Below are 24535 nucleotides of genomic sequence, written 5' to 3'. Positions count from 1 at the left end.
ACCCCCTGAAGTTCAGGAATCTCAGCTACAGCATCCATGGCAGATGGCCATGGCAACCATTCACAAAAGTTCAGTACTTTAATAACCATGATTGTTGGCATCCTTCTGTCTCAAAAGGCAATGGAGTACACTTCTGGGGCTGAAGTCAAACTGAAAAGCATAAAGTTTACCAATAGGTCAATTAATAATAGCCCAAAGTAATTCCAAAGCTGATGATGTTAGTACCTAGCTGCCCCCCCCCAAAAAAAACCCTAGACTGAAAAAGTCAAAATCCCTTTATTAAGCCAATTGTGTTAAGTTGGGGAGAAACCAATGAGGAACTTGCTACCAAATTTTTTAAAAATCCTTCATCACTTCAATCTTTTATAACGGAAAATCTAATTTCAGTTTTATGCTAAATATTCCAATCTGCAGTTCCGATAGTTTTCCACATGGTGCAGCTGTGCATAGGACGAAAGGTTGTTTTTAATTGCTTTTAATGTAAATCTCTTTGGATCACTCTGTGAGGAGTAAAGTGGAAGCTTTATTCCATCTAATAGTGAACTTGGAAGCAAAACAAGGACATCCAGAAACTAATGTAGTGATTGCTACATTTCTCAAGGGACTCAAGGGACATGATACACAGAATTATATAGGTTTGTAAATTTTAAAAAGAAAGTTGCTTAAAAAACACACATTTATTTTTTAAAAAATAGCTCTGTAAGTTTCCAGGATCTATGGAATGTTGATGTCATACAGATAGGAGAAACCTGGACTAAACTCAATGTCAGGAGAGAGCACTGCTTCACATTCACTACCAAATAAAAAGAATGGCTTGCACTGCTACCTTTATCTAGGGTGGGGAGAGGCTTCTTAATCACAGTAGCACTAAAAACTTTGTAAGTAACTTCAACCCAAAGAAGGGGGGAAAGGTCTAAAGAAGGGGCAGTTAAACCCCAGTTTGGGGAGCTGATCTGCCCTTCTCCCTTCACAATATGGAGAAAGGACCTCAGTGGCTGACACGTAGGTTTGGAATTCTTTTCCAGACTTGCCAGCTTAAATTATTTGGAGTTTTGTTTCCTCATATGCATTTTGGTAATAGAAAGAGGGGAAGAAAGGTTGGATAATTTAGTTTAGCTCCCTGCCTCAAGGCTTTGGGATGGCAGAAGCTGTAAGTCTGATAAATAATAAATTCTGCTGGGAGGCAACATTTTCCACTGAGTTACAGAACAAAGGTATTTTAAGAAGCTGTGAATAGGCTGGGAAAGCAAGATGGTTGTATTTTGAATCATGGAATGAAAAAAACCCACCAGTGATTAATTGTGTTAGACTCCTGATGCTGGTTATTTATTTGGCAAAATAAATAAATAAAAATATTCAGTGCAATCCGCACAGAAGCCAGAAAGAAACAAATTTATATTTTGAGCCTAAATTGTATATGGACAAAATCTCTTTGGTTTCTAAACAGTCTGGACCTTGTAAGATTTCATAAACCCTGTGTTCCACATGGAGCGTAGGAGAAGCAGCAAAGGAAACTGTCTTAAGATGTTAAATTCATAAACTCTTCAGTTTGAGCAGGGCCTGAATGTCTGCATTAAAACCAAAACAGGAACTAAAGAAACCTTTGGGTTTTCTTAACTGTGCATTATAGAGAAATCAAAGACTACTGGTCACCCTTGGGAATAGATTCAAACCCTTACATACAAATAATGTTACAAAGCTGATCTTATTCCCTTTATAGCCAGCAGAAACAACATTTGTTGACATTGGTGGGGAGAATGACATTGCCCTGAAGGGGCTGCAATGGATGGCTCAAAATTATCAGTGAATTTGGAATAAAAGTCTGGTTCATATATTTTTGATAACTGAACAATGCTCATTATCTATAGCAGTTTTTGTGTAACTGATGTTTCTCCCTCTCTCTTTGCAGTGTGCAGCCGTGTCTGATGGAGGTAAGCATTAATATGTGAAAATATTTGATGTTTCTTAATTTGGCACTGTGGCATTGGATGATAATTTTAGCAGCCTTATTTTATAAAATTTGTACACCGCTTGATTGTAAAACAGTAGTCAGCAAACTTTTTCAGCAGGGCGCCGGTCCACTGTCCCTCAGACCTTGTGGGTGGCCGGACTATATTTTGAAAATAAATAAATATGAACGAATTCCTATTCCCCACAAACAACCCAGAGATGCATTTTAAATAAAAGGACACATTCTACTCATGTAAAAACACCAGGCAGGCCCCACAAATAACCCAGAGATGCATTTTAAATAAAAGGACACATTCTACTCATGTAAAAACACGCTGATTCCCGCACTTCCGCGGGCTGGATTTAGAAGGTAATTGGGCCAGATCCGTCCCTTGGGCCTTAGGTTGCCTACCCATGTTGTAAAACAACAACAACAAAAAACACAACCTTCAAACCGGCTAACAAAAAGATAAAGGAATAAAATCAACATAATGGCTAGCTAGTCATATTTGTTTGGAAAAGAGACCTAATATTAATATCTCAGTGGAGTTTATTGAGTATAATGCTGATCTCTGTCTGTTGTGGTTCACTAAGAATGTTCTCAGTGCAACGTCTACATCCTCCAGCCAGGTCCAGGTTTGCCAGGAGCTCCCTTCAGTAGGGTGTGATCCTGGAAAATCTAGTTGTACAATGGGCCAATCTCATATCAAGGCATCTGTTCTTCCTGATTACTCATCCAGATGATGCCCTTGTCTTCTTGTTAATCATACCTAAAATGCCCAAATAGGATTTACATTAAAGGCACTATCAGTGCCTGGAGACTGACAGAGTAGTGCTCCTCCTGTATTACTACTGCTGCTAATACTAATAATTTATAAAGCACCATAAAGTTAATAAACAATACAGTCCCTGTCCACGTAGCCAGACTATCTAACCGACTCAGTGCAAAAGGAAAAGAGAACAGGAAGAGAGTGACAGGTATACTCAGGTTGCAAAATTTGTACATGCTGAAGCCTGTGAGGTGTACTCCGCCTTCCTTGGTATGCCTTTAGTGATTGTAAAGCTTATTTACAATTTTATCAATATCTAAGTATAGAGGAGCTGTTTCATTGGCCTTTCTTAATGTTTTACCTTCATAGCTCGTAGATAGGAAATATTAGAGATCCTTTTAGAGATGGATGTTGGCAATGATCACTCACGTCTTCTTTTTCTGTAGTTACTATCAGGAGTCCTCTAATGCAGCTCTTTCCAGGCCGGTTTTTAGAGGCCCCCGCTGAGTCTTTTTCTTGGAGAGACTTTTATCTCTATCACTGAGAAGGGGGCAAAAATTGTTGTTTCTCTTTCAAACCTGTTCTGGTTGCCAGTTAATCTTAGTTCACCACTCTTTGTAACTGGTTTTACTGAGGCTGTGATTCTGTATTTTGGGTTATTAGATAAAGACATCCTGCTAGCAGAACCATGGCTAAACTTAGAAAAGGAAAGGGGGAGAAAGGGCATGGGCAGAGAAGGAAAGGAGGGTTCAATGTTACCTGTCCCAGTAAAGTGAAAGGGGCCATGTCCATGCCACTAGACCGGGGGCAGCGCAACCTGTTTCGCCACCTAAGGCAAAACGGAAACGTGCTGCTGAGTCCCGCCCCCCCCCCCCCCCGCCGCTGCCGCCCTGCCCTGGGAAGTCAAAAGAGGCAGTGTCCCTGTACCAGGATCCCTGACTGAACTGAGTTTAAAAGAACAAAAGGGCAAGGAATATCAGGGAGACCAGGTTGGAGCAGCCTGAGTGTCCTGTGACGTAATCTTTCCCTGGAAACCATGAAATGGACCTTTAAGAATGAGTAGGACAGGGGCGAAGTGCAGGCGACAGAACACCCAGAACAAACCCAGCCATTTCTCTCCCTGCTCCCCTTGTAATGGCTAGCAGGAAAAGTCTTTTGAGGAGCATGGAGGTATACGCTGTGTTTCATTTCTTTGCTGTCCAAATCAGCTGCCGTTACTTGCAATGCCAGTACAATGTGAATAATTCATGTTCCTTCAGCGACAGCAGTTGAAGGCCCTTTCTTTAAATTATTTATCCAGCTTTTTATAATGCTTTGTGCCAAGTATATTGAGGATATCTCTTGTGGCTATAAGGGGAAATAGACGTTCAAGTAAAAAATGGGTAATTTGTTGAAGAGTTGTTTGAAGAAGATGTTGTAATATAGTGGGAGGTGTTGCAGAAGAACAATGTTCCACACTGTTCAGAGAGCGTCTATCAAGCGTGCTCTAGGGGAATGGATCTGTGTTAGGAATGGATACAGAAGGATGGTTTTCAGTGAATGGTTTCAAGGATTTGGTTAAATGGCACTACAGTGGCTCTTACCAGCTATATCCAGGTAATACCTTCAGTGATGCTGATGATCATTTAGAGATATAGGCATTCTGAATGGGATTGTGCTGTTTCACTGTAAAAATGATTGCATGGGAAATATTTGTTTTGAAAGGGTAGTTCTTTGCTTAAATATTTTTGGCATGATTATTGAACTAAAACTAAAAAAAACCTCTTACAATCAGTAATATTGTTAGCTTTTTATTTTAAAAGGTTCCATTTTTGGTAGTATTTTTATGAAAGCAAAAAATTGGTAAATAGGAAAATTGTTTGAATTTGCCTTTCCATTCAGTTACAATTTCCCCACTTTGCATTTTCATTTGTAACAGTTGTGGAGATGTTATAACAAGGAGGACAACAAGAAAGAGAGGGTTTGTTTATCAGTGTGCATAAAATTGCTAATAGCTTACCAGAAGGATCTTTAATTTCATCTGCTGGAGTGGGAATGCAAAGCAAAACTCCAGCTGTTACAGTCATTAATAGAGAACCTATATTAATGCCTTTTGCTTGTCTAGAGGATGTAGAGGTAGAGCTGTGGGTGTGGAAACTAGCCCACTGCATAAAAATACACCCACTGCTCCACCCACTTTCGCATCTGGGCTCACCCACGGCTGGCATGTTGCTCTTGGAAGGCTGCCCCAAGCAGAACGCAGCCCTTGGGCTGAAAAGGGTTCCTCACCCCAATAGAGGGCAAGGTCCCCTTGCACCACAACATTCCCCCGGCCCCCTCTGAGCGCAAGTATGGCTTTGTCTACATGATGTGACAGGTGGGTGGTTGACTTTTGTGTGTTTTCCATAACTTCATCCAGCCCTCCTTCTCTGTGTCTTGCAAGTTGTGTATACTGCCCTTCACCAGTAGGCCACAGTAAATTATAAAACAATACAATAAAACAATTCTATAACTTTGACACACACAGAAACAAAAGAAAAATGCAATAATAAATTATCTATCAGTCCAGGCATAGGTTTTCCTAGCCAGCAAGACCCCTTGGACCTCCAGACGCTGGTTCAGCACTTTCATTGCTTCTCCTGGTACCAGTAGAATGGTGTGATAGGGCTGGGTTTCATTAGCTTAGTGATATCCACATGGTAGACAAAAAGATGTGCTTGAACCTATGATGATCATATGCATCCTGGGCTCTTATCAAGTTGGAGAAAGTCTGCCTTACTTCACTGGAGGGGAGGGATAGTCTGTTTTGTACAGGTTACAAGTGAGAGAGGAGCTTGTGAGGTCCAAGTTCTGATTCTGCAAGATTCTCTTCTCCAGTGATTGTTCTGACAGTGATGTCAGAACAATAGTTTAATACAGAAATTGTAGCTGAAATTTATTTTCTGAAAAGTTTGCATTTTTGAAATTTGTTGATAAATTAATTGGTTATTTCTTCCCACAACAGAGCTAAATAACACAGATTTGAAAGATTGTGTCAGTGATAATAGCCTCAGCAGCAATGCCAGCCTCCCCAGCGTCCAGAGCTGCCGGCGACATCGGGAAAGAAGAGTTGCAAGTTGGGCGGTTTCATTTGAGCGGCTTCTGCAGGACCCAGTTGGTGTAAGATATTTCTCTGTAAGTAAGAGACAAAATGCTAACTTTTTTGGTATTTATATTAACGTAGACAAAAAGTATCCAACACAAATTGTGCATAAAATCTAGCTTATTTCAAAAAGAGAATTAACTCCAATGTAAAATCTCCTGCATTAAATACACTCATTTTTGTTATATTGGGCCCGTTTTATGTTTCCAAAAGTCTAAACGAAGCCTGTCAAAAATTCTTTCTACCAGGATAAAAATAGTGATGTGCAAATACCAGTTAAATTATATTTGTACTAGAAATTTCAAGCTTCCTCCATGAACATTAAAAAGACTGCTTTTTCTAAAGACTTGCATATTAGCTTGTACTGTCACTTACATGCGACCATGTGGGGGTGTCATTTATTTTTATTTTTTAATCCTCAGGAAAAGTGATTATTGATTGAAAAGGGGTGCAGCATTCTTTAAAATGAGTATTGTGAGCAGTTTCTTGTAATCAGCGGGGCTAATTAAAGAGATTGCTGGGCAAATCTTAAATTGAATCCTAATTCCAGCAATGTGAAGTCTACAGAACCCATGTGTGTATCACATGAAGGGGCTCCATGAACATGAGTCGGGCTACACTGCTGGCCATGCCCTCAACTTCACATGGCCGGACTCTCCCCAGCCGCCAACTTCCATGCATTGATCACAAGCCTCCTGAAGAGGAACACCTATGCATAAGCAGCTATGCTCAATGCGCCCAAGTTGTAGGCAGGGCTAGCCTGGCTGCTCAATGTTGGAGGCAGAGTCAACAGGTCAGCCCCACTCTTTGTTCAGTGATTGAAGTGGGCTATCAGTTAATGGAAGTGTGAAGCCATTTGAGTACAGGAAATTATTGTTTCATTGAAAAACTATCATTGGATCATCTCTGGAACCCCCTTATCTCCCAGACTCCCCTCTATGGAAAAGTTACTTAAAGGTAAAGAAATTGAGACCTAACAGTCTCTGGAATATTGTAATTACTTTTGAATCAGGCCATCTTTGAGTGACAGCTAATCACTTTTCTTTTTCTAGGAATTTTTACGGAAGGAATTTAGTGAAGAAAACATTTTATTCTGGCAGGCCTGTGAATATTTTAACCACATATCCGCTCATGACAAAAAAGAGGTAGGACCATGTGGCCGTGTGCTGCTTATGTTATATATGAACTACTAGTAACTTAGTGCTGTATAATTTTTTGGAGAAGGTCTTCATGGTTTTAGCTTGGTTGGGGTAAGCCCTAAGGCTTCTCAGTTCAGGGTTCCTTTCCCTGAACCGAGGTGAATGGCGTATCAGGAGAATACAACTGTAAATGTTTGAGATTCTATGCAACAATTAATAATAATAATAATAATAATAATAATAATAATAATAATAATATCTTTATTGTCATTGCCCCCTCTCGGGGACAACGAAATTACTTGACTGCTCCATAAAAACACTAATTAAAACAATACAGTATAGTACAGCAAGGAAGATTAGATGACTTTCAAAGTCCAGGCTTCCCATTCAGGGCCGAGATCGCTCTGGAGAAGAAGCTGTTCTTAAGACGGCTCGTTCTTGTCTTCATCGTCCTGTATCTCCGTCCCGACGGCAGAAGCTCGAAGAGACCGTGACCAGGATGCAATGGATCTTTTACTATGTCCAGTGCCTTCCTATGGCACCTTGTGGCATAAATCTGCTCTAAGGTGGAGAGTGGGCAGCCAACAATGCTCTCTGCTGCCTTAACAACTCTGCACAACCCCATCCTGTCCTGGGTAGTACAGCTTCCGTACCACACACATAAGCCATAAGTGAGCACGCTCTCAATGGCACAGCGATAGAAGGCAAGCAGCAGTTTCTGCGGAAGATGATTTTTCCTTAGAATTCTCAAAAAGTACAGTCTCTGCTGCGCCTTCTTCACAAGCCCCCTTGTGTTGACACTCCAGGACAGATCCTCTTGTAATTCAATGCCCAAAAATCCCAATGCCCCGCTCCTTTGGGTGAGATCCATCCACCCTGCCCTTCTCTCATGCTTATGCCATTGGTAAGGCTTCAGCATACACTAGGCATATGTGGGAGCTGGGAAATGCCTGGCCCAGTGGCCACATAAGTACCACTGGCACTGGCTTTGCAATAGAAGAGTGAAAGGCAGGACAAGTTTAAGCAAAAGGATGTGGCATTTAGTATTGCCACAGTGCCCCTCTTTCAGAACAAACTGACCAAGCAGGTAGTTACTTTCCCTGGGGGTTACTTTTATGCAGGTGTTACTTCTCTCTGGGATTGCAAGACCCCCAGAACTGTGCCCGCCACCTGAGATGTTGTGAGATATCGGACAGCCCCACAAAATCATGAAGGAGCTTCCCAGAGCCTGGAAGGCAACGTGGAAAGAGCTCTGGGACTCTGGGAGGGTTGTGCAAGGACTCTGGAGGCTCTCTCTCAAGAGATCACAAGGGCCTCCTAGACCCTGGTGAGGAAGGCTGTCCTGCCCCCTCATTCATTCATTCACTATTTTTCAGAACAGCACATTGAGCTGTAATCAAATATGTGAAATATGCATATTGCAGTCCAATTGAAGTCGAAATATGGAGTGGGCAGCAGAAGTCTGCCTGCCAACCCCATTGTTGACACTTAAACACTGAGTGGGGCTTACTTGCAAACATTATGTGCGATGCTGAGATGTCAGGGAGGGGTGGGGAGGTACACAGGTGTTGGGACTGGGGGTGGGGCCAGCAGGTGCAGTTCTACTGCCCCCTCAACACATTGGCTGTAAGCATGGAGGGGGCTGTTGTGAAAAGGGGCACAACAAATGCCGCAAAGAGTTGCCTTCCCCTTCTGACATGGACCTGATACACAACACACACACACAGGTCCCTCTCCTGGAAAGCTAGTTATCCAAAATTTCAGTTACCCAAACACAAGGAATTAATGCCCCAACCTCTCTACACCAACGGCTGATTCAGAGGTCCGAAAAGCTGGAGTTGGCCGACCTGTTTACTTGTTTGTGGCTTGCTGGTCGGCAGCAGTCATTTTGGGCAGAAACCAGGGAAGGGATGGAGGGAGGGAGGGAGGAGTGGAAATTGAACAAACCAATTTTTCCTTCATTTGGCTTTTGCTGATTGGCTGAAGCAGCTTTGGGCAGAAAGCACGGGGAGAGAAAGCATGGATTAGAAATGTTTCCATAGAAAATAATGGAAATCATTGACTTGTTATGTGAATTCTTGCCTAATGAACAATTTTATGGGAACGAATGATTTCCTGAGAACGTACCATGTTGAGAAAGTGGGGCCTGTGTGTACCTAAAAAGCCTATTTTCTTGGTCACTTTGTTTTGGAAAACAGGCCTCATGACAAACCTGTAGCGCATAACTTTTTTTCAACCAGAACTAATAGGTTTTCTTCAGATGAAAGAGAGTTCTTTTATTATATGTATATTTAATATTTTATTGATTTGTTTAAAGAAAAGTGCAGACATAACAAAAAGTTGGAAAAGAAAGAATAAAAAATGTAAACCATGTAGCGTCACAGCCTGGATGGATGAAAGTACAAAGATCTATTTGATAACTAAACAAACTATTACTCCATCTTTCCACCTGGCACTTCTGAAACTGTATATGGAAACTGAATGGGTTTTGAAAAGCAGAGAGCTTATCTTTCATCAACAGCAGCCCAGGGCTCTGTTGCCAAAACCTAGAAGACCTTCAGTCTCAAGAATTTGGATTGCTTTTACTCTACGGTTTGGCAACTTGCCCCCTTGAAATGATATCTCATAAGCTGGAAGTATCTAAAGGGCAGAGCTTGAATGACCTTTTCCTTTTTTTCCCCTTTTCTTTTTTTGCTATATGGCATAATTTTATTTCTTAAATAAACATTGAGGCACACGGTCACTCAATGTCATCAGTATATGCAAATGTTTCGTTGATCTAAAACATTATAGACCCTTTATTCTCAATAACCATGGAACTCACAGGTGGAGAACACTTTTATTCTTACATATATTTATTATTTGTAAAGGGAATCAATGTATGAGTTAATACTTTACTATCTCTTTGGAGCTGTGTTGTATCTTTGAGAGGGTTCTTTTCTCTGAGAGTTTAGGTGCTCTTCAACTGGAGAGCATCTTAGGCTCTGGTTCTAAAGTCTTAACCATTTGGATGTGAGGTCTATCAGCCTTGGTCTGAGGAAAAAATGGGACTCTCTGTTTGAAACTTTCTCTGGACTGGTAAATTATTTTCAGTTGGTGTAAGGTCTGGTGAAAGGTGAGGCAAGAAACTCACTTTATACATTTAATTGAATAATTCCAAGTTGATATTTGTCTGATATTTGGTAACTGTAATAATAGACATTAGCACATTAGAAGAAAATTAATAGATAATTTACTTTTTAAGATTTTGGGGGAGATCTAAGGGAAGTAAAAAGCACAAAAGAGCAGCTACAAAACAGATGTTGTACTTTTTTAGCTGTGTTTTTATATTGGCTTTTAATTTTTTTTTATTGTAGAATTTGTTTTGCAAGTCACCTTGAATTATGCATTTAATAAGTAATGGTAGCAAATGCAAGATAACTGCTGCAGACCAGACCACCATCTGTGCCAGGGTTTCTCATTGCCACTCTACAGTCACACAAGGCTGCCCTAACACCCAGGGGGAGAGCCCTGGCAGGGTATTCTGGGAGCCCTGTTGGACTGTTAAAAATGTCTGATGAGGGAGGGCCAGACTCAATGTGATACTAAATTTGTGAATTCTTGGAAGTGTCTAGTTTTTATTTTAAATATGAGGTACTGGGCAATGGGGTAGCTCTGTGGTCTCAGAAGGTCGGCGGTTTGAATCCCTGCAACGGGGTGAGCTCCCGTTGTTCAGTCCCAGCTCCTGCCCACCTCACAGTTCAAAAGCACTTCAAGTGCAAATAGATAAATAGGTACCGCTCCGGCAGGAAGGTAAACGGCGTTTCCATGCACTGCTCTGGTTTCGCAAGATGCAGCTTAGTCGTGCTGGCCTCATGACCTGGAAGCTGTCTGCGGTCCCTCGGCCTATAGAGCTAAGATGAGCGTGCAACCCCAAAGTCATCTGTGACTGGACCTAATGGCCAGGGGTACCTTTACCTTTACAGTGGTGCCTCGCAAGACGAAATTAATCCGTTCCGCGAGTCTCTTCGTCTTGCGGTTTTTTCGTCTTGCGAAGCACGGCTATTAGCGGCTTAGCATCTTAGCGGCTATTAGCGGCTTAGCGGCTATTAACGGCTTAGCGGCTTTAAGAAAAAGGAAACAAACTCGCAAGAACTCGCAAGACGTTTCGTCTTGCGAAGCAAGCCCATAGGGAAATTCGTCTTGCGGAACGACTCAAAAAACGGAAAACTCTTTCGTCTAGCGAGTTTTTCGTCTTGCGAGGCATTCGTCTTGCAGGGCACCACTGTACCTTTTAACTGGGCAATGAGGACTGGGGCTGGGGGCTGCATGTAGGGATTTTAATCTTTCCCCCACATCATAGTTATCAATGAAAATCCCCCCACCCAGGGAGAAATTGCTGTTTCAGGTGGGATTAAGTATTTTCTCCTTGTGTGCTGCAGTCCTGATCCTGATGCCCCCAAGCTGCTCTTATTTAAAAGAAAAAATGTTAGACATGTTAGATGCATTCACACATTTAACACCACATCTAGTTTGACCCTGATTCCTTAATTACTTTGCAAGTTGTTTTGCTTCCAGGTCAATAACAAGACTTGTGCTTTGTAGCTTTCTTTCAGAGCTCGGGAGATCTTTAATAAGTTTTTATGTAGCAAAGCTACAACCCCGGTTAATATTGATAGCCAAGCACAGTTGGCAGACGATGTTCTCAATGCACCGCATCCAGATATGTTCAAGAATCAACAGCTTCAGGTGATTTTTGAAATGTTAGAAAGTATGTTTTGGAGAGCTTACAAGAGAGACTTTGCTCGTGGTGTAACACAGAAAATGTTGGGCATAGCTGTGGGTGGGTGAAAATGTGCTTTCCACCCCCTGCTACTGGGTAAAGATCGCTTCCCACAGCTTGCACGCCTCAGATTATGCACATGCTTGTCTTCCTAGCCTGCTTTCGTCTTTATCCCTCTTCACTCCTCTGCACCCCAATCGCTTTGCAAGTTATCCAGTTAAACATTTATTTGTTACCTTAAATAAAACCAGATTTTATTTAACTTGAAAAAGTGTTCTGAAAGGGGAGGGTGTTTGTGATTGGTTGGCTTTTCTGATAGCCAGCAACACTGTTGTGAAATGGATGAGTGGCTTTCACTCCCAATCTCAGCGATTAAGAGAAGGCTGCGCATCTGACCAAAACGGTGGGAATGCAGAACCAGAGCAGACTCACTGCGCATGCATTTAGATGTACACGGTATGGGTTTTTTCTCCAGTTCTAGGCTCGATGCTTCTCTTCCACTCACACTCAGTCCCATTCATAATTTCACAGAATCATAGAACAGTAGAGTTGGAAGGGACTCTGAGGGTCATCTAGACCAGGGGTCTGCAACCTTTAAGACAAAAAGAGCCACTTGGACCCATTTCCGAAGGGGGAAAAAACTGGGAGCCGCAAAACCATTGCGACATTTAAAACAAATATATCTCCGGAGCCGCGATCTGACAGCGGGCGGGAAGGTGACGTCGGGACGGTGCGTGACTAACGCACGCACCGCCCCCATGCGATGTCACAGCCAGTACAGCGCCCGCCACAGTGGGGAGTGTCGGGGCGCACAATGCTCCTCCTCCCCTCGCTAGTATCCGCCCCGGAGCCGCCGCAAAGGTGTAAAAGAGCCACATGCGGCTCCGGAGCCGCGGGTTGCAGACCCCTGATCTAGACCAACCCCCCTGTAATGCAGGAATCTCAGCTAAAGCACACATGACAGATGGCCATCCAGCCTCTGCTTAAAAACCTCCAAGGGAAAAGAATACACCAGAGGTGCAATATCACAAAGCAGAAATGAGCAAAATATCCAGAAGGTGCAGAGAGAAGTGAATTAATCAAATTATTTTCACAACATTTTTGAGATACTCTTCATCATATTAGATTTAATGTAATGTAATGTACAACATTAAACATAAATTGGTAAAACTTTCAAGTCTTTAGTTTTTCAGTTACCCAGAATAAGAAATCCCAGTTGTTCTGCAGTGTCTCCAACCAGCATTTCCCCAAGAGATACAGATATAGATATATTGGACAGGTTGTTTTTTTTAATGCAGGGAAGGTAACAGAATCTGCTCATATGCACCAAGGATATGAACTTCAGTTTTCCTGGTGCCATGGATCAGATTCAGCCAAAATGAAGCACTTTTTAAAATTAAGCACTTTTAAGTAGTAAGCACAATCTCTCTTCTTAAAAACAGTGGAGTGTAAAAGTCATTTACATGGTAACATTTATGACAATAGTCTTTTATTTGCAGTTGTGCAGGAACTTCTTTTATTTACAACAGTTGACGGAAATTAGATGTAGCTTCCATTTTCTTCTTAAACTGCAAGCACTCTTAGGACAAATTACTATCATTATGTTAATGTTTAGCATTTTTTAAAAAAAAACCACGATGCTTGCAAAAGCTTTATTCAGTGTTGTTGTTTTTGAGATGTTGATGTGTTTGCTTCTCAGATTTTCAACTTGATGAAGTTTGACAGTTATACACGTTTTCTGAAATCTCCACTTTACCAAGACTGTATTTTGGCAGAAGTAGAAGGTCGCCCTGTTCCTGATCCACAGTACGCTCCCAGCAGCCCCACTTCTAAACACAGCTTTGGTTCTGAGAGATCAACACCAAAAAAGGTTTCTGTCTCGTCCTTGTGTATTTATTTCACATAGCGGGGGTCGGGCCCTCGATCCACAACTGTCTCTTACATGACCAATCATTTACAATCAAGCGTTTTTTGTTTGTTGATTTTCTGGATGTATAGGAAAATGTAACCACTTTTGCTTATAGTGCCCTATGTTGACATGAGGGTCTGGGTCAGATGTATTGAATGTGCTAAAGTGAGCCTCAAGCTTTTATTTTGCCACCTTTCTTCTATTTTTTCTAGCACCACAGCAAAAGCTCAGAAGCATTCTGTTCCACATTTAGATGAGTTGCAGTTCCACATGATATCTGTATTGGTGCAAGAATTTACAGAACTTACAGATTTGGGGTAACAGAGTTTGGGTTGCAAGGGCACCCATAACTGCTAGAGTTTGTGAATGTTAGAAAATAAGAAAGGGGTAGGATTTAGCTGATTTTTGGAGTATTGAAGGGAAGAAGTTAGGTCAGTGGAAAAATCACGGGCTAAGTTCCCTTTCCAGGCCAGGGTCTCACTAGGATAGAAGCCATTAAGCTGGCCCAGCAGGGGAAATCCTTGTGTCTGTGCTAATGGAGATTACTACAGGAAAACTGTCACCTTTTAAAACTAGGCTTGGAATAGGAGGGAGAATGGGGATGAGCAGACAGAAGAGGAGGAGTTGCTTGGAAAGAGTTTTTCTGCGAAGGAGAAGCAGGAAGTGGAGAGTGGTCTCTTGTCACATGCAAAGGGAAAGACGAGAGAGCCCAAGGCTTGTTGGGGCAGTCACTTGTATGAAAGGTTAGTTGTGAATTGGGCTATAATAATTAGCTATATCGGAAAGTATAAGTGCCGCTCTGATTAAATTAGCACAACATTTCCATCTGTTTTTCTTTTTTAAAAATTATATTGTGATAGTTAAGTGGAAAATCCAAGTCTGGGCGATCTTTAAATGAAGAATTGGGAGAGGAAGACCTTGAAAGGAAAAAAAAAGGAACATTTTTTTCGTGGTCTAGAAGCAAGAGTTTGGGGAGATCTCAGAAGAAAAAGGAGAATGGTGATTATCCCAAAGGTAAGTTTTAATATTAAAATAATGATATTATTAATGATATTATCATTATGATTACTAACGGTATTATTTGTCTGAAGTCTGAACATCTCTACAACATAAGTCATAGCCATATTTGAAGCTTCTTGTTCAGAGTTCCATACTTTTGATGGTCACAGCAGCTTAATTTGCAAACATAGAATTATAGACACTGTTTATAGTCTCAAGCATGTTTAGTTGACTGCAGTGGACAGAGCATTATGTTTTTTTGATCTTAAAGCATGATTAGGAAGCTGTTTCCATACATTCTACGCGTGACATATACTCAGCATTTTATCTGAAAATTCTGCTCTGGTGGTTTAAAGTTGTCTAATAAGATTGTTACTATATGTTTAAATTAATTGCACTATCCGTGATTTTAAGATTGCTGTACAGATTCCTCTCATGCCAATGGATTGTCCTACAGACATGAATCTCAAGACTCATTGTCGTCATCTGCAAGTCTTGAAATGGTAAGGCTTGCATGTTAGGACCAGAAATGTGTCAGGGAGAGCATGGGGGTAAAAACTTGAATAACTGTACTCCCTAAGTACAGTTAGGGATCATCTAACTGGGTCATCACCCGGAGATGAGTCAGAAAAATACTGCTTGGTAGGCAAAAGTCCAGCTGCCTGACAGAAAATAGGATGTGGTGTTTCATTATGCAAAAATAATGTGCAAATGTTAAAGGAGAGAACAAGTTTTGCATTTTAAATAGTATAGATAATAAAAATGCAGCTACAGTCAATAATTTGTTACTGTAATTGAAAGTGTGTGTGTGTGTGTGTGTGTATAAAATGAAAGGTGAAATATATTTTTTTTAAAGACAGCAAATCACACTGAACACAGCCTAGCCAAAGTTAAACATTTTGAAGGCCCTTTGATATCCCTGGCATATGCTTAACTCATAATTCAATGGAGCTTGCTGCTTATCTTTGAAAAGGTCATTTGCATTCCTTTAAAAACATTATCAAGTAGGAACATAAAGGTCTTTCATATTCCCTGTTGCTTTAACTGGAGATGCCATGGATTGAACCCAGAATCTACTACATGCAAAGCAGGCGATCTATCACTAAACTGTGTATTTTATCTGAAGGAAGTATGCTCTAGTGAGAATTATATTGCATACTGTAGTAATTTGCATTTATAAGACATTTTTTCTAGCCTAGCACCCTAAACATTTGTGTTTTGTAATAATATTTTGCATTCCATGTGCTCTTTGATGCTCAGGTTGTTTGATATCGAATATATAGTTGGCTGACTAACAATTTTAACATTTTTATACACATTATTATATGCATTACTGCGCATATGTTTTCCTAAAATATTAATCATAGAAACATAGAATAGAATTGTAGAGTTGGAAGGGACTTCAGGGGTCATCTAGTCCAACACTCTACAATTCAGGAATCCCAATTAAGCATCCATGACATATGGCCAACCAACCTCTGCTTAAAAGCCTCTAAGGAAGGCTTTTCCCAAGGGAGTCCATTCCACTGTCTAACAGTTCTTGCTGTCAGAAAGTTCTTCCTGATGTTTAGTCAGAATCTCCTTTCTTGTAACTTGAAGCCATTGGTTCGAGTCTTACCCTCCAGAGCAGGAGAAAACAAGCTTGTTCCCTCTTGCTTGTAACAGGCTTTGAGATACTTGAAGATGGCTACTATATCTCCTCTCAGTCTCCTCTTTCCCAGGCTAAACATACCCATCTTCTTCAACCATTCCTCATAAGGCTTGGTTTCCAGACCCTTGGTCAACTTGGTTGCCCACCTCTGCACGTATTCCAGCTTGTCAGCATCCTTCTTAGATCCTTCTTAAGAGCACATAAACATGCAACAATACTATACATGCAAAAATACTTATAGATAAAAAATGTGTTGCAGATATAGTTCACTGTAAGTCTTGACTCTTTCATCCCTGCTTGCCCTCATTAACAAGGAGAGAGTATGTAGTGTATAGAATGGCAGCTTCTTATAAGAGAATAACAATATTTAATTCTGCTTGCACAATAATTTAACAAAGGAAAGTTAAACATCAAGTGTTTTTCTTTACAAAACATACAGTGGTATTTGGCTTGTAATGCTGTTTTCCAAGTAGCCTTTCTTCTCTGCTTGTTATTTTCATTTCACGGTGAACATTAACCTGCGGTCTTGTCTCTTGAAAGTTTGACTCCTATAGGGCATCTGCAACTGAGAAAGAGAAGACTTCTAAATGCTGCCATATAAACCTTCCAGATGGCTCATCATATACAATGACTGTTAAAGCTGGATTCTCAATCAAAGAGATGTTATCTGGATTCTGTGAGAAACAAGGCATTAACATAGCTGCGGTAGATCTGTTTCTAATTGGTGGAGACAAGGTACTTAACTTGGTATTCTAAACATTGCCTGCATGTTCACAGTCTAGCAGACATTTTGTTTTATTTAACAGGATTTGTATACCACTTACCGTATTTTTTGCTCTATAAGACTCACTTTTTCCCTCCTAAAAATTAAGGGGAAATGTGTGTGCATCTTATGGAGCGAATGCAGGCTGCGCAGCTATCCCAGAAGCCAGAACAGCAAGAGGGGTTGCTGCTTTCACTGCACAGCGATCCCTCTTTCTGTTCTGGCTTCTGAGACTCAGAATATTTTTATTCTTGTTTTCCTCCTCCAAAAACTAGGTGTGTCTTGCGGTCTGGCGCGTCTTATAGAGCGAAAAATACGGTAGTTATCAAAACCTACAAGTTGTTTACATAACATATGAAACATACTTTAAAAGTACTGATAAAGTCAGATGTTAAAAACAAGTTCACAAAAGAAAAAATTAAAATATAAATAAATTCAACAGGTTTTAAACTATACATAATAAAATACATATTAAAATACATGTCAGAAAATGTTTGAGTAGGATTGCTTAAACAAAAGTTTTAGCTGACAGTAAAAACAATATCACCATGAAGGAAAGACAGGGGATACCAGAGTATAGGATCAGTTTCTTGCATGTAAAGAACAAACATTATGTGGCACTTCTAAAAGTGCCAATATCACAGATCAACATGGTTGAATGTGCTTATATGGGGAGATGAGAGAAAAGGAAAAGGGAATAGGGAGGGAAGAGGAAAGCAAGCATTGGAGCAACTGATTCTTCATTGGCCAATAGAAGAACCCAGGTTCCTGGGAAGCAGGGTGTGTAGTCTCCCAGTAGACCTTGGTCTCATGCCTCCCACCAGCTCTGCAGCCACAGGGCAATTGGCAGATGGAGTAGTTATGAATTTCCAAAATCCTTTGTCACTTTCTTTATCTGCATTTATTTCTGATATTGCATGACATTGCTTTTAATAATAATGTTATGTGCATTAACACAAAATGAGAACATAATTTTAAAATATGTTGCATACATACGCACATACTGTTCTTGTACAATATTTCCCATAATGAGTGGGAGAGGGAGGCAGAGGCAGTTTCTGCACTCGGTTCATTAGCTGTTAGAAAGGTGTGGAGTTTGCAATCCTCTTCCTCAGCTATTCCCAACAAAGCAGGTAGGCATGAGGAATCGCCTTGAAATATATACATATATATGTATTCCACAAAATCTCAGAAAAGTCCTAAGTAGTAGTTTGCACTGTACTGAAAGTCAGGCTGTTTCCTGTTTTTGATAGATTAATTTCCCCCCTAAATACCATTTCTATTACCATGTTCTTCTGTTCCTTCTATGGCTGTAGCCACTTGTATTGCATCAGGACAGCAGCATTCTGGATTCTCGAGCTCTTCGTTTAGAAAAGAGAACTTTATTTCGGTAAGGGAAAAACCTCCTTCTCCTGTGGCTTTTAAAGTTGATAGCACATTGTGTCCTGTTTCTCTGCCTGAGGCAGAACAGGAGCATGAGATCTCGTGAGATACCACTGAAATCTCACAAGGCCTTGTGTGCTCTGTGAGATCTCACAAGATTTCGGTGAGAGATCTCACCGGAAACTGGCGCCACTGCCAGCACTGCTTCTCCACCAGCGGTTTTCAGCTTCTTCGACAGAAGCTACTCTGGATGTTGTACCAGAACAGCACCTTTGGGGCAATTGCTGCAGAGACAATAATTGCAGTCTTTCTCAAGAACGCAAAGGGTGCAGTAGATCTGTAAAACTGATGTGCCTATAAGTGAAGCTACACTGAACAAAATACATTGTTCACAGCTTCTCATGTATTCAGATACCCTAACCTGATTGCAGACTTCTTATATGTTCTGAATGGCTTTTAATAGCAAAGACTTACTGAATGTTTTCATATATTTTAGGTTGGATCTCATTCCTATCAATAGATCTGTTGGCTTAAAAGCTAAACCTACCAAACCAGTAACAGAAGTCCTTCGACCAGTGGTTGCAAAATATGGTTTAAATCTTAATAATCTTGTGGCAAGGCTAGTAAGTAATTTATTAGAATATGTTTAAAATCTTTAGCTTTTCTTATCTGCAGAAGAATATACAGGTTTTTTTACAGCATATTTGTAATACCTTTATATAGGAAGCACCATATATTGAAGTACAAAGAATACAGTCAATGTATTTCATTCCGGTTTCTTTGTTTTTTAGAAAAACAAAACACCTAATGGTCAGTTACTTTGATCCCACTTAATATACAAGATTTTTAAGCTTATTTGGGACACCATTATCCTTTACTTCTGAACTCTCTTTTTCTATTACTGATATATGTTTGAAGACTCTAGATGCATGTGTGCATTTACTTTTGCGGTTATCAAATCCGAAAGAATAGGAAGTAAAGGTAGATAGCAATAATATGTGTGTTAACACTATACATTTGTCAAATGCTTGCGAGACACCCTATTAAATACCTCTTCTCCTGAAGAGATCATATCCTAAAACAAAGCTATTCATATGATCTCTTATCTTCAGATCTGTCTGAGTCCAAAAAAGGTAGGACGATGGTCTTCACAGCCCAGTAAACCTGGGCTGATCAGGAATGTGTTGCCATGAAACATGCTCTGTTGGAAAAATTAAAGATTTATAGGGCAGCTAATCTAACTACACTTCCGGCAGCATGGTGCAAACTTAAGAGGACATACAAATCTCTGATATATTTTAAAAAGAATCAGGTTCAAAGGGAAGCATGGCAATGCTTAATAGAAGCCTCCTTGAGGAAAGATTCACCCACCTTTTGGAGAGTAGTTGCAAAAGAATGGTAAAGCACCCCATCTGAAGTGGAATATGCTATCCGACTGGGGTCTGGGAAACAAATTTCCATTCTCTATATCCAAGCAACCAACCAACCAACCAACCAACCAACCATCACAGCCACCTTTTCTGCCCTTGAGCAGTGCTGGCCCAGAATGGCCCTCAGTTACTATAGAGTAGGGGTGCCCAAACTTTTTTCAAAGAGGGCCAGATTTGATGAAGTGAACATGCGTGAGGGCCGACCGGAGTTGCTGAGCTTTTTTTAGGATTTTACCCCAGGACATATACTGCCATGGGGAGGCTGGATTAAATCGGCTGGCAGGCCAGATTAGACCCCCAAAACAGACTTTGGACATGCCTGCTATAGAGGAAGTGTGTCAGTTTACCGTAAATCTCAAACAAGGCAAAGTCCCAGGGGCAGATAATATTCCTTCTGAGCTATTTAAAGCCAGTGTTGAATAGTGGGCCCAACTGCTAGTCGCCTTGTTTACCAGCATTGATCAGTCAGCAATTATTCCTGACAATTGGGGATTAGCAATTATCATACCACAATATAAGAAAGGGAATAGATCTGAACCATCTAATTATAGACCGATTAGTCTTTAAAGTATAATTAGTAAACTAGACGCTGCCCACCTCTGTAATAAACTAGTGGATTGGATGAATCAGGAAAACATTCTAGCAGAAGCACAAGAGGATATAGGGTGGAGCTGTCAACCATAGATCAAGGACTTGTACTCCAACATGATAACAGAATAAATGATGCTAGGAGGGAGCTGCAGTCCAATAAAGGAAAGGAGCACCTAGCTAGTTTAAATGAATTCACATCTCCAGGGCCTGATGAGCTGCACCCAAAGGTACAAAAAGAGCATGTGGGTATAATCTCAGAGCCTCTGTCTATCATCTTTGAGAATTCTTGAAGAACAGGTGAGGTCCCTACAGACTGGAGGAGGGCAATTCAGAAAGGGAGGAAAAGATGACCCTGGTAACTTCTGATTGGTCAGCTTGACATTGATACCAGAAAAGGTCCTAGAATTAAGCGGTTGGTCTGTGAGCACTTAGAAAAGGATACTGTGATTAGTAAGACCCAGCACGGGTTTCTCAAAAACAAGTCATGCCAGATGAGTCTCCAGTGACTCAGCTGGATCTTGAAGCACCCCAGGCTGCGAACCTGATCTTACCAAGTAGCTTCACCTCTTCACCAAGCAGAACCTTGGTATAACTTGGTATAACTTGATATAACTTACAAATCAGCTTATTAATTGTTCCCTGCTTGGCAGGGGGTTGGACTTGATGGCCCTTGTGGTCTCTTCCAACTCTATGATTCTATGATTCTAATAATTTCAGATTGCTTTGCCACCATCCTACAGACTGACCTGTCCCAAAAACCAGTCGCTGTCACTGGATTGCATCTTCTCCCAAGCTGGGATCCTTGTTGATGGCTTTTTGGTTATGTTTTAACTCAGATCTTTCCCAGAGTAAAAATCATAGTAACTATGACCTAGATTTTTTACTATCATTATTATTATTAAGAAAGTTATTACCTGTTCTTCACCAGTAGGTCCCATGCCAATTTAACAGTACAGCCATTTTTTCAATTCTATTGGATATAGTTGGTGGTAAAGTTGCTGAACTGTTCTAGCAATTAATACAGTTTGCCGTGTAAGGAGCTAATCCCCTATATTTTGCATTTTCCCTGGGATTGCCCAACTCAAGAGAATGGGTTGGCACAGCAGCGCGTAAAATATCAAATTGACTACTCATAAAAGAATCTGTTCATGGAGCCAAAGCTGGGAGGGCATAACAATTTTATTCTACTTTGGACAAGTCAGTAATGTGTTGGACTCCTCGCCCATTTCGATTCTTACAATTGTTTGAGTAAAACACACTATCAGTAGTTACATTGAAATCACACAGAGCCCACTAAAATACATCCAAGCAGTAATACTTCAGGATGATCAAATAAAATGTAAAATAGCTAGCTATTTTTACTTGAGGTGGAATTGCTACTTATAATTAGCTACCCTCCTCCTCACAGACCCCTTTGGTTTCTAGAGGTTAAATAGCTCACTGGACCGCTCTCCTTAGAGCCACCAGGTGGACACAATAACTTCTCACAGGGAGATGCTCCAGCAGGTAAATGAAGATGGCTTCCCCAGTCTCTAGCTGATAACTTATGTATAGCAATTCTTTGTTATATAGGGAATTTTTAAGGCAAGAACTTAAAATTAGTTTGTTTTATCAAAATTTGACCACAGAATGGTGAACAGGAACCATTAGATCTTGGTGTTCCCATCTCTAATCTTGATGGACAACGGGTTATTCTAGATGAAAGGCAACCAAAAAAAGGAAAAGGTAAGCAGTTCTGAAATGGTTATTTCTGATTCGTCTACTGCTTTCTTCACTTCACATTCCTAGAAATACAGCCTTGCCCACTCTTCAGCTCTTTTAGAACTAGTGCTTTTTTCTAGAAAAGTAAGTGCCGGTACTCACCTGTTTACATTTAGGTGAGTACAGTAATTACATTTAGTTGTTACAGTAAGTGTCACACTTTTTATCCAAATAAAGAATAAAAAGTGCAGGAATGTTTGAAACCTGCTGGTTTTTGTATTTGGCTGCTTTCTCTGTTCTGAACAGGGATCCTTGCTTTTGGTGGCCGAAGATTGGGTTAGGGAATTGTAAGGTGGGAAATCTGAACGCTACTATAGTCAGTGTGTTGAGCAGAAAGTGGCAAGGCAGTGAGAGTGTTTCAGGTAAGGAAGTTCAGTCAAATGAGAGCTGTTCCTTTTCTCACAATATTCTGTAGTTTTTGGCAGTCAGCCCTGACAGTGAAGCATCTGGTGCTGATTGCTTGGTCAATAAGACATCAGGCACCCAGGGCTTGATCCTGGATGGGCAATCCGGTATGGTTTGTGTGATTGAGACTTGCTTCTTAGACGAGGTAGAAAGGATTAATCTGTCCCATCTTTGTCTACCAGGTTTCCTATTGCAGCAGCAAGCTAGACATAGGCAGGGAGATGGAACTTTAGTAATCTGCTGTGAATCCACCTCTTTGTCTAGGCCCTTTCTGGCAAGCTCTGTTAAAATAAATAAATCTTTGCATCGGATAGTATCTCCCTGACCAAGCTTACAGAGCTGATTTCATTGACCAAGCCCGCATGGGAACCATGGGCCTGTCTTAATACTGGGTCCCACCCATATTGTAGCATATATGTATATACAGCATAAGCATATGTGGATGTATAGCTTGAGGGAGTTTAGCATAACTCTTTTGTCATGAATATAAATTTTCTGTAGCCTCTATTTGCAGGGAGAGGGGTTGCTATTAAAATAGTCTACCCCTGGAGACGGAAGGATCCAGATGGATTCCTGACAGTTCTGGAGGTGTTTCCTAGTGCCTGAAATGGGTAAATGATCAAAATAGTTGACATTATAAAGCTATAGCACTTTCTCCCACTCGTTAGAGGCAATAGTTTCCTGTGGACCAGGGAGAAGGGATGGTAGCTAGTGTGATACTAGAAGAAGGCATGCAACAAGTCTGATGAAACTTAGGTTAGAGCCTATTGCATTGCAGTAATAGTGGGATAGTTTCAACTAATATGCTTTTCCACCTTTAGAAATGTATTGTTAGCAACACTTTGAGTGAAGATTAATTGGGCAAAACTAAATGTAATTAATTTTCTCCTCCGAAGGAATTACTTATATTTATGCACTCTTCAGGCATGGACATTAGTATGTTTATAGATTTAAATGCATGCCTTTAAAAAAATCTAAATAATGTAAGGCAGAGGTTTTCAACCTTTTGGGGTCCATGGCTCCCTTGACCAACTACGTACATTATTTCTGTGGCACCCCTGTGGGGCTCAGGAGCCTAGTTATGTCACCCCTTGCCTGCAGAGCTGGCAGCTCCTCGCCCCTTTTTGAACACCCTCCCTTGTGGAGTGTTTCCTCCGCCTCCTCTCTCCTCTCCTCTCCTCGGGAGTCCTCTGGGCAGCTGCTGCTGCCACCCCTGGTCTCTGAGCTTCCCCCCCCCCCCAAAGACAGGTGCCTTGTTGCACTGCCCCACAGGGGCCTGAGATGCACCCCCTGTCTAGCCCCAGAGCCCTATTCACCTGGGAAGCTTGTAGTCAGGGCTGCTGCAGCAAAAAGCTGTGCAAGCCTTTGGGAGGCAGAGATGCAAGAGGGCATCTGAGAAGGGAGAGAAGGAAAGAGGGACAGAGGCCAGTGTTGCCTGCGGCACCCCTGACCATCAATCAAGGCACCCCAGGTTGCCACGGCACACTGTTTGAAAACCACTGATGTAAGGGAATATGCTATCATTTACAAGTATTCCAATAAAAATATTTCCAAGGGTGATATCCAACTAAGTCATAATAGACCCATTGAAATCAGTGGACTTCAATTATGTAAGGTCAGTGATTTCATTGAGCCTACTCTGAGTATGCCTAGCAGTAGGTTTCACCTGAAGTAAAGCTAGAATTGTCTTGAGTACAACATAGCATTTAATCCACACTACAGTCACATTACTGAATGTCTTTCCTAATATTTCTAGTCACCCACCTTTGGCTGTGGGGAGAGCTTTGCAGATATTTAAATTGCATTTAAAATTAACATGAAATGCTTTTTAGTTGTGTTTTGCTAAATGTATATCAAATAAATATCCTTAATCAGATCTCTAGGGTAGTGGAAACAAAATT

The 24535-nt window shown here is 40.9% G+C and overlaps 1 protein-coding gene across 9 annotated transcripts in view; it reads left to right on the top strand.

Moving 5' to 3' along the window:
* The window catches only part of RGS12 (regulator of G protein signaling 12), an 84899-nt gene that overhangs the window by 36218 nt on the left and 24146 nt on the right, over positions 1-24535 (top strand). For all 9 annotated transcript variants that reach the window (XM_028745154.2, XM_028745152.2, XM_028745153.2 and 6 more), the window contains 11 exons: positions 1910-1931; positions 5704-5873; positions 6894-6986; positions 11565-11708; positions 13442-13612; positions 14512-14665; positions 15065-15153; positions 16842-17036; positions 18381-18454; positions 18944-19070; positions 22097-22193. In XM_028745154.2, coding sequence (XP_028600987.2) covers positions 1910-1931; positions 5704-5873; positions 6894-6986; positions 11565-11708; positions 13442-13612; positions 14512-14665; positions 15065-15153; positions 16842-17036; positions 18381-18454; positions 18944-19070; positions 22097-22193 — 1336 coding nt within the window. The remainder of the gene's footprint in view (positions 1-1909; positions 1932-5703; positions 5874-6893; positions 6987-11564; positions 11709-13441; positions 13613-14511; positions 14666-15064; positions 15154-16841; positions 17037-18380; positions 18455-18943; positions 19071-22096; positions 22194-24535) is intronic.

Source organism: Podarcis muralis, chromosome 9 (assembly GCF_964188315.1).
Source record: "Podarcis muralis chromosome 9, rPodMur119.hap1.1, whole genome shotgun sequence".
Classification (NCBI taxonomy): Eukaryota; Metazoa; Chordata; class Lepidosauria; order Squamata; family Lacertidae; genus Podarcis; species Podarcis muralis.
This window is presented reverse-complemented; position numbering and strand designations above follow the sequence as displayed.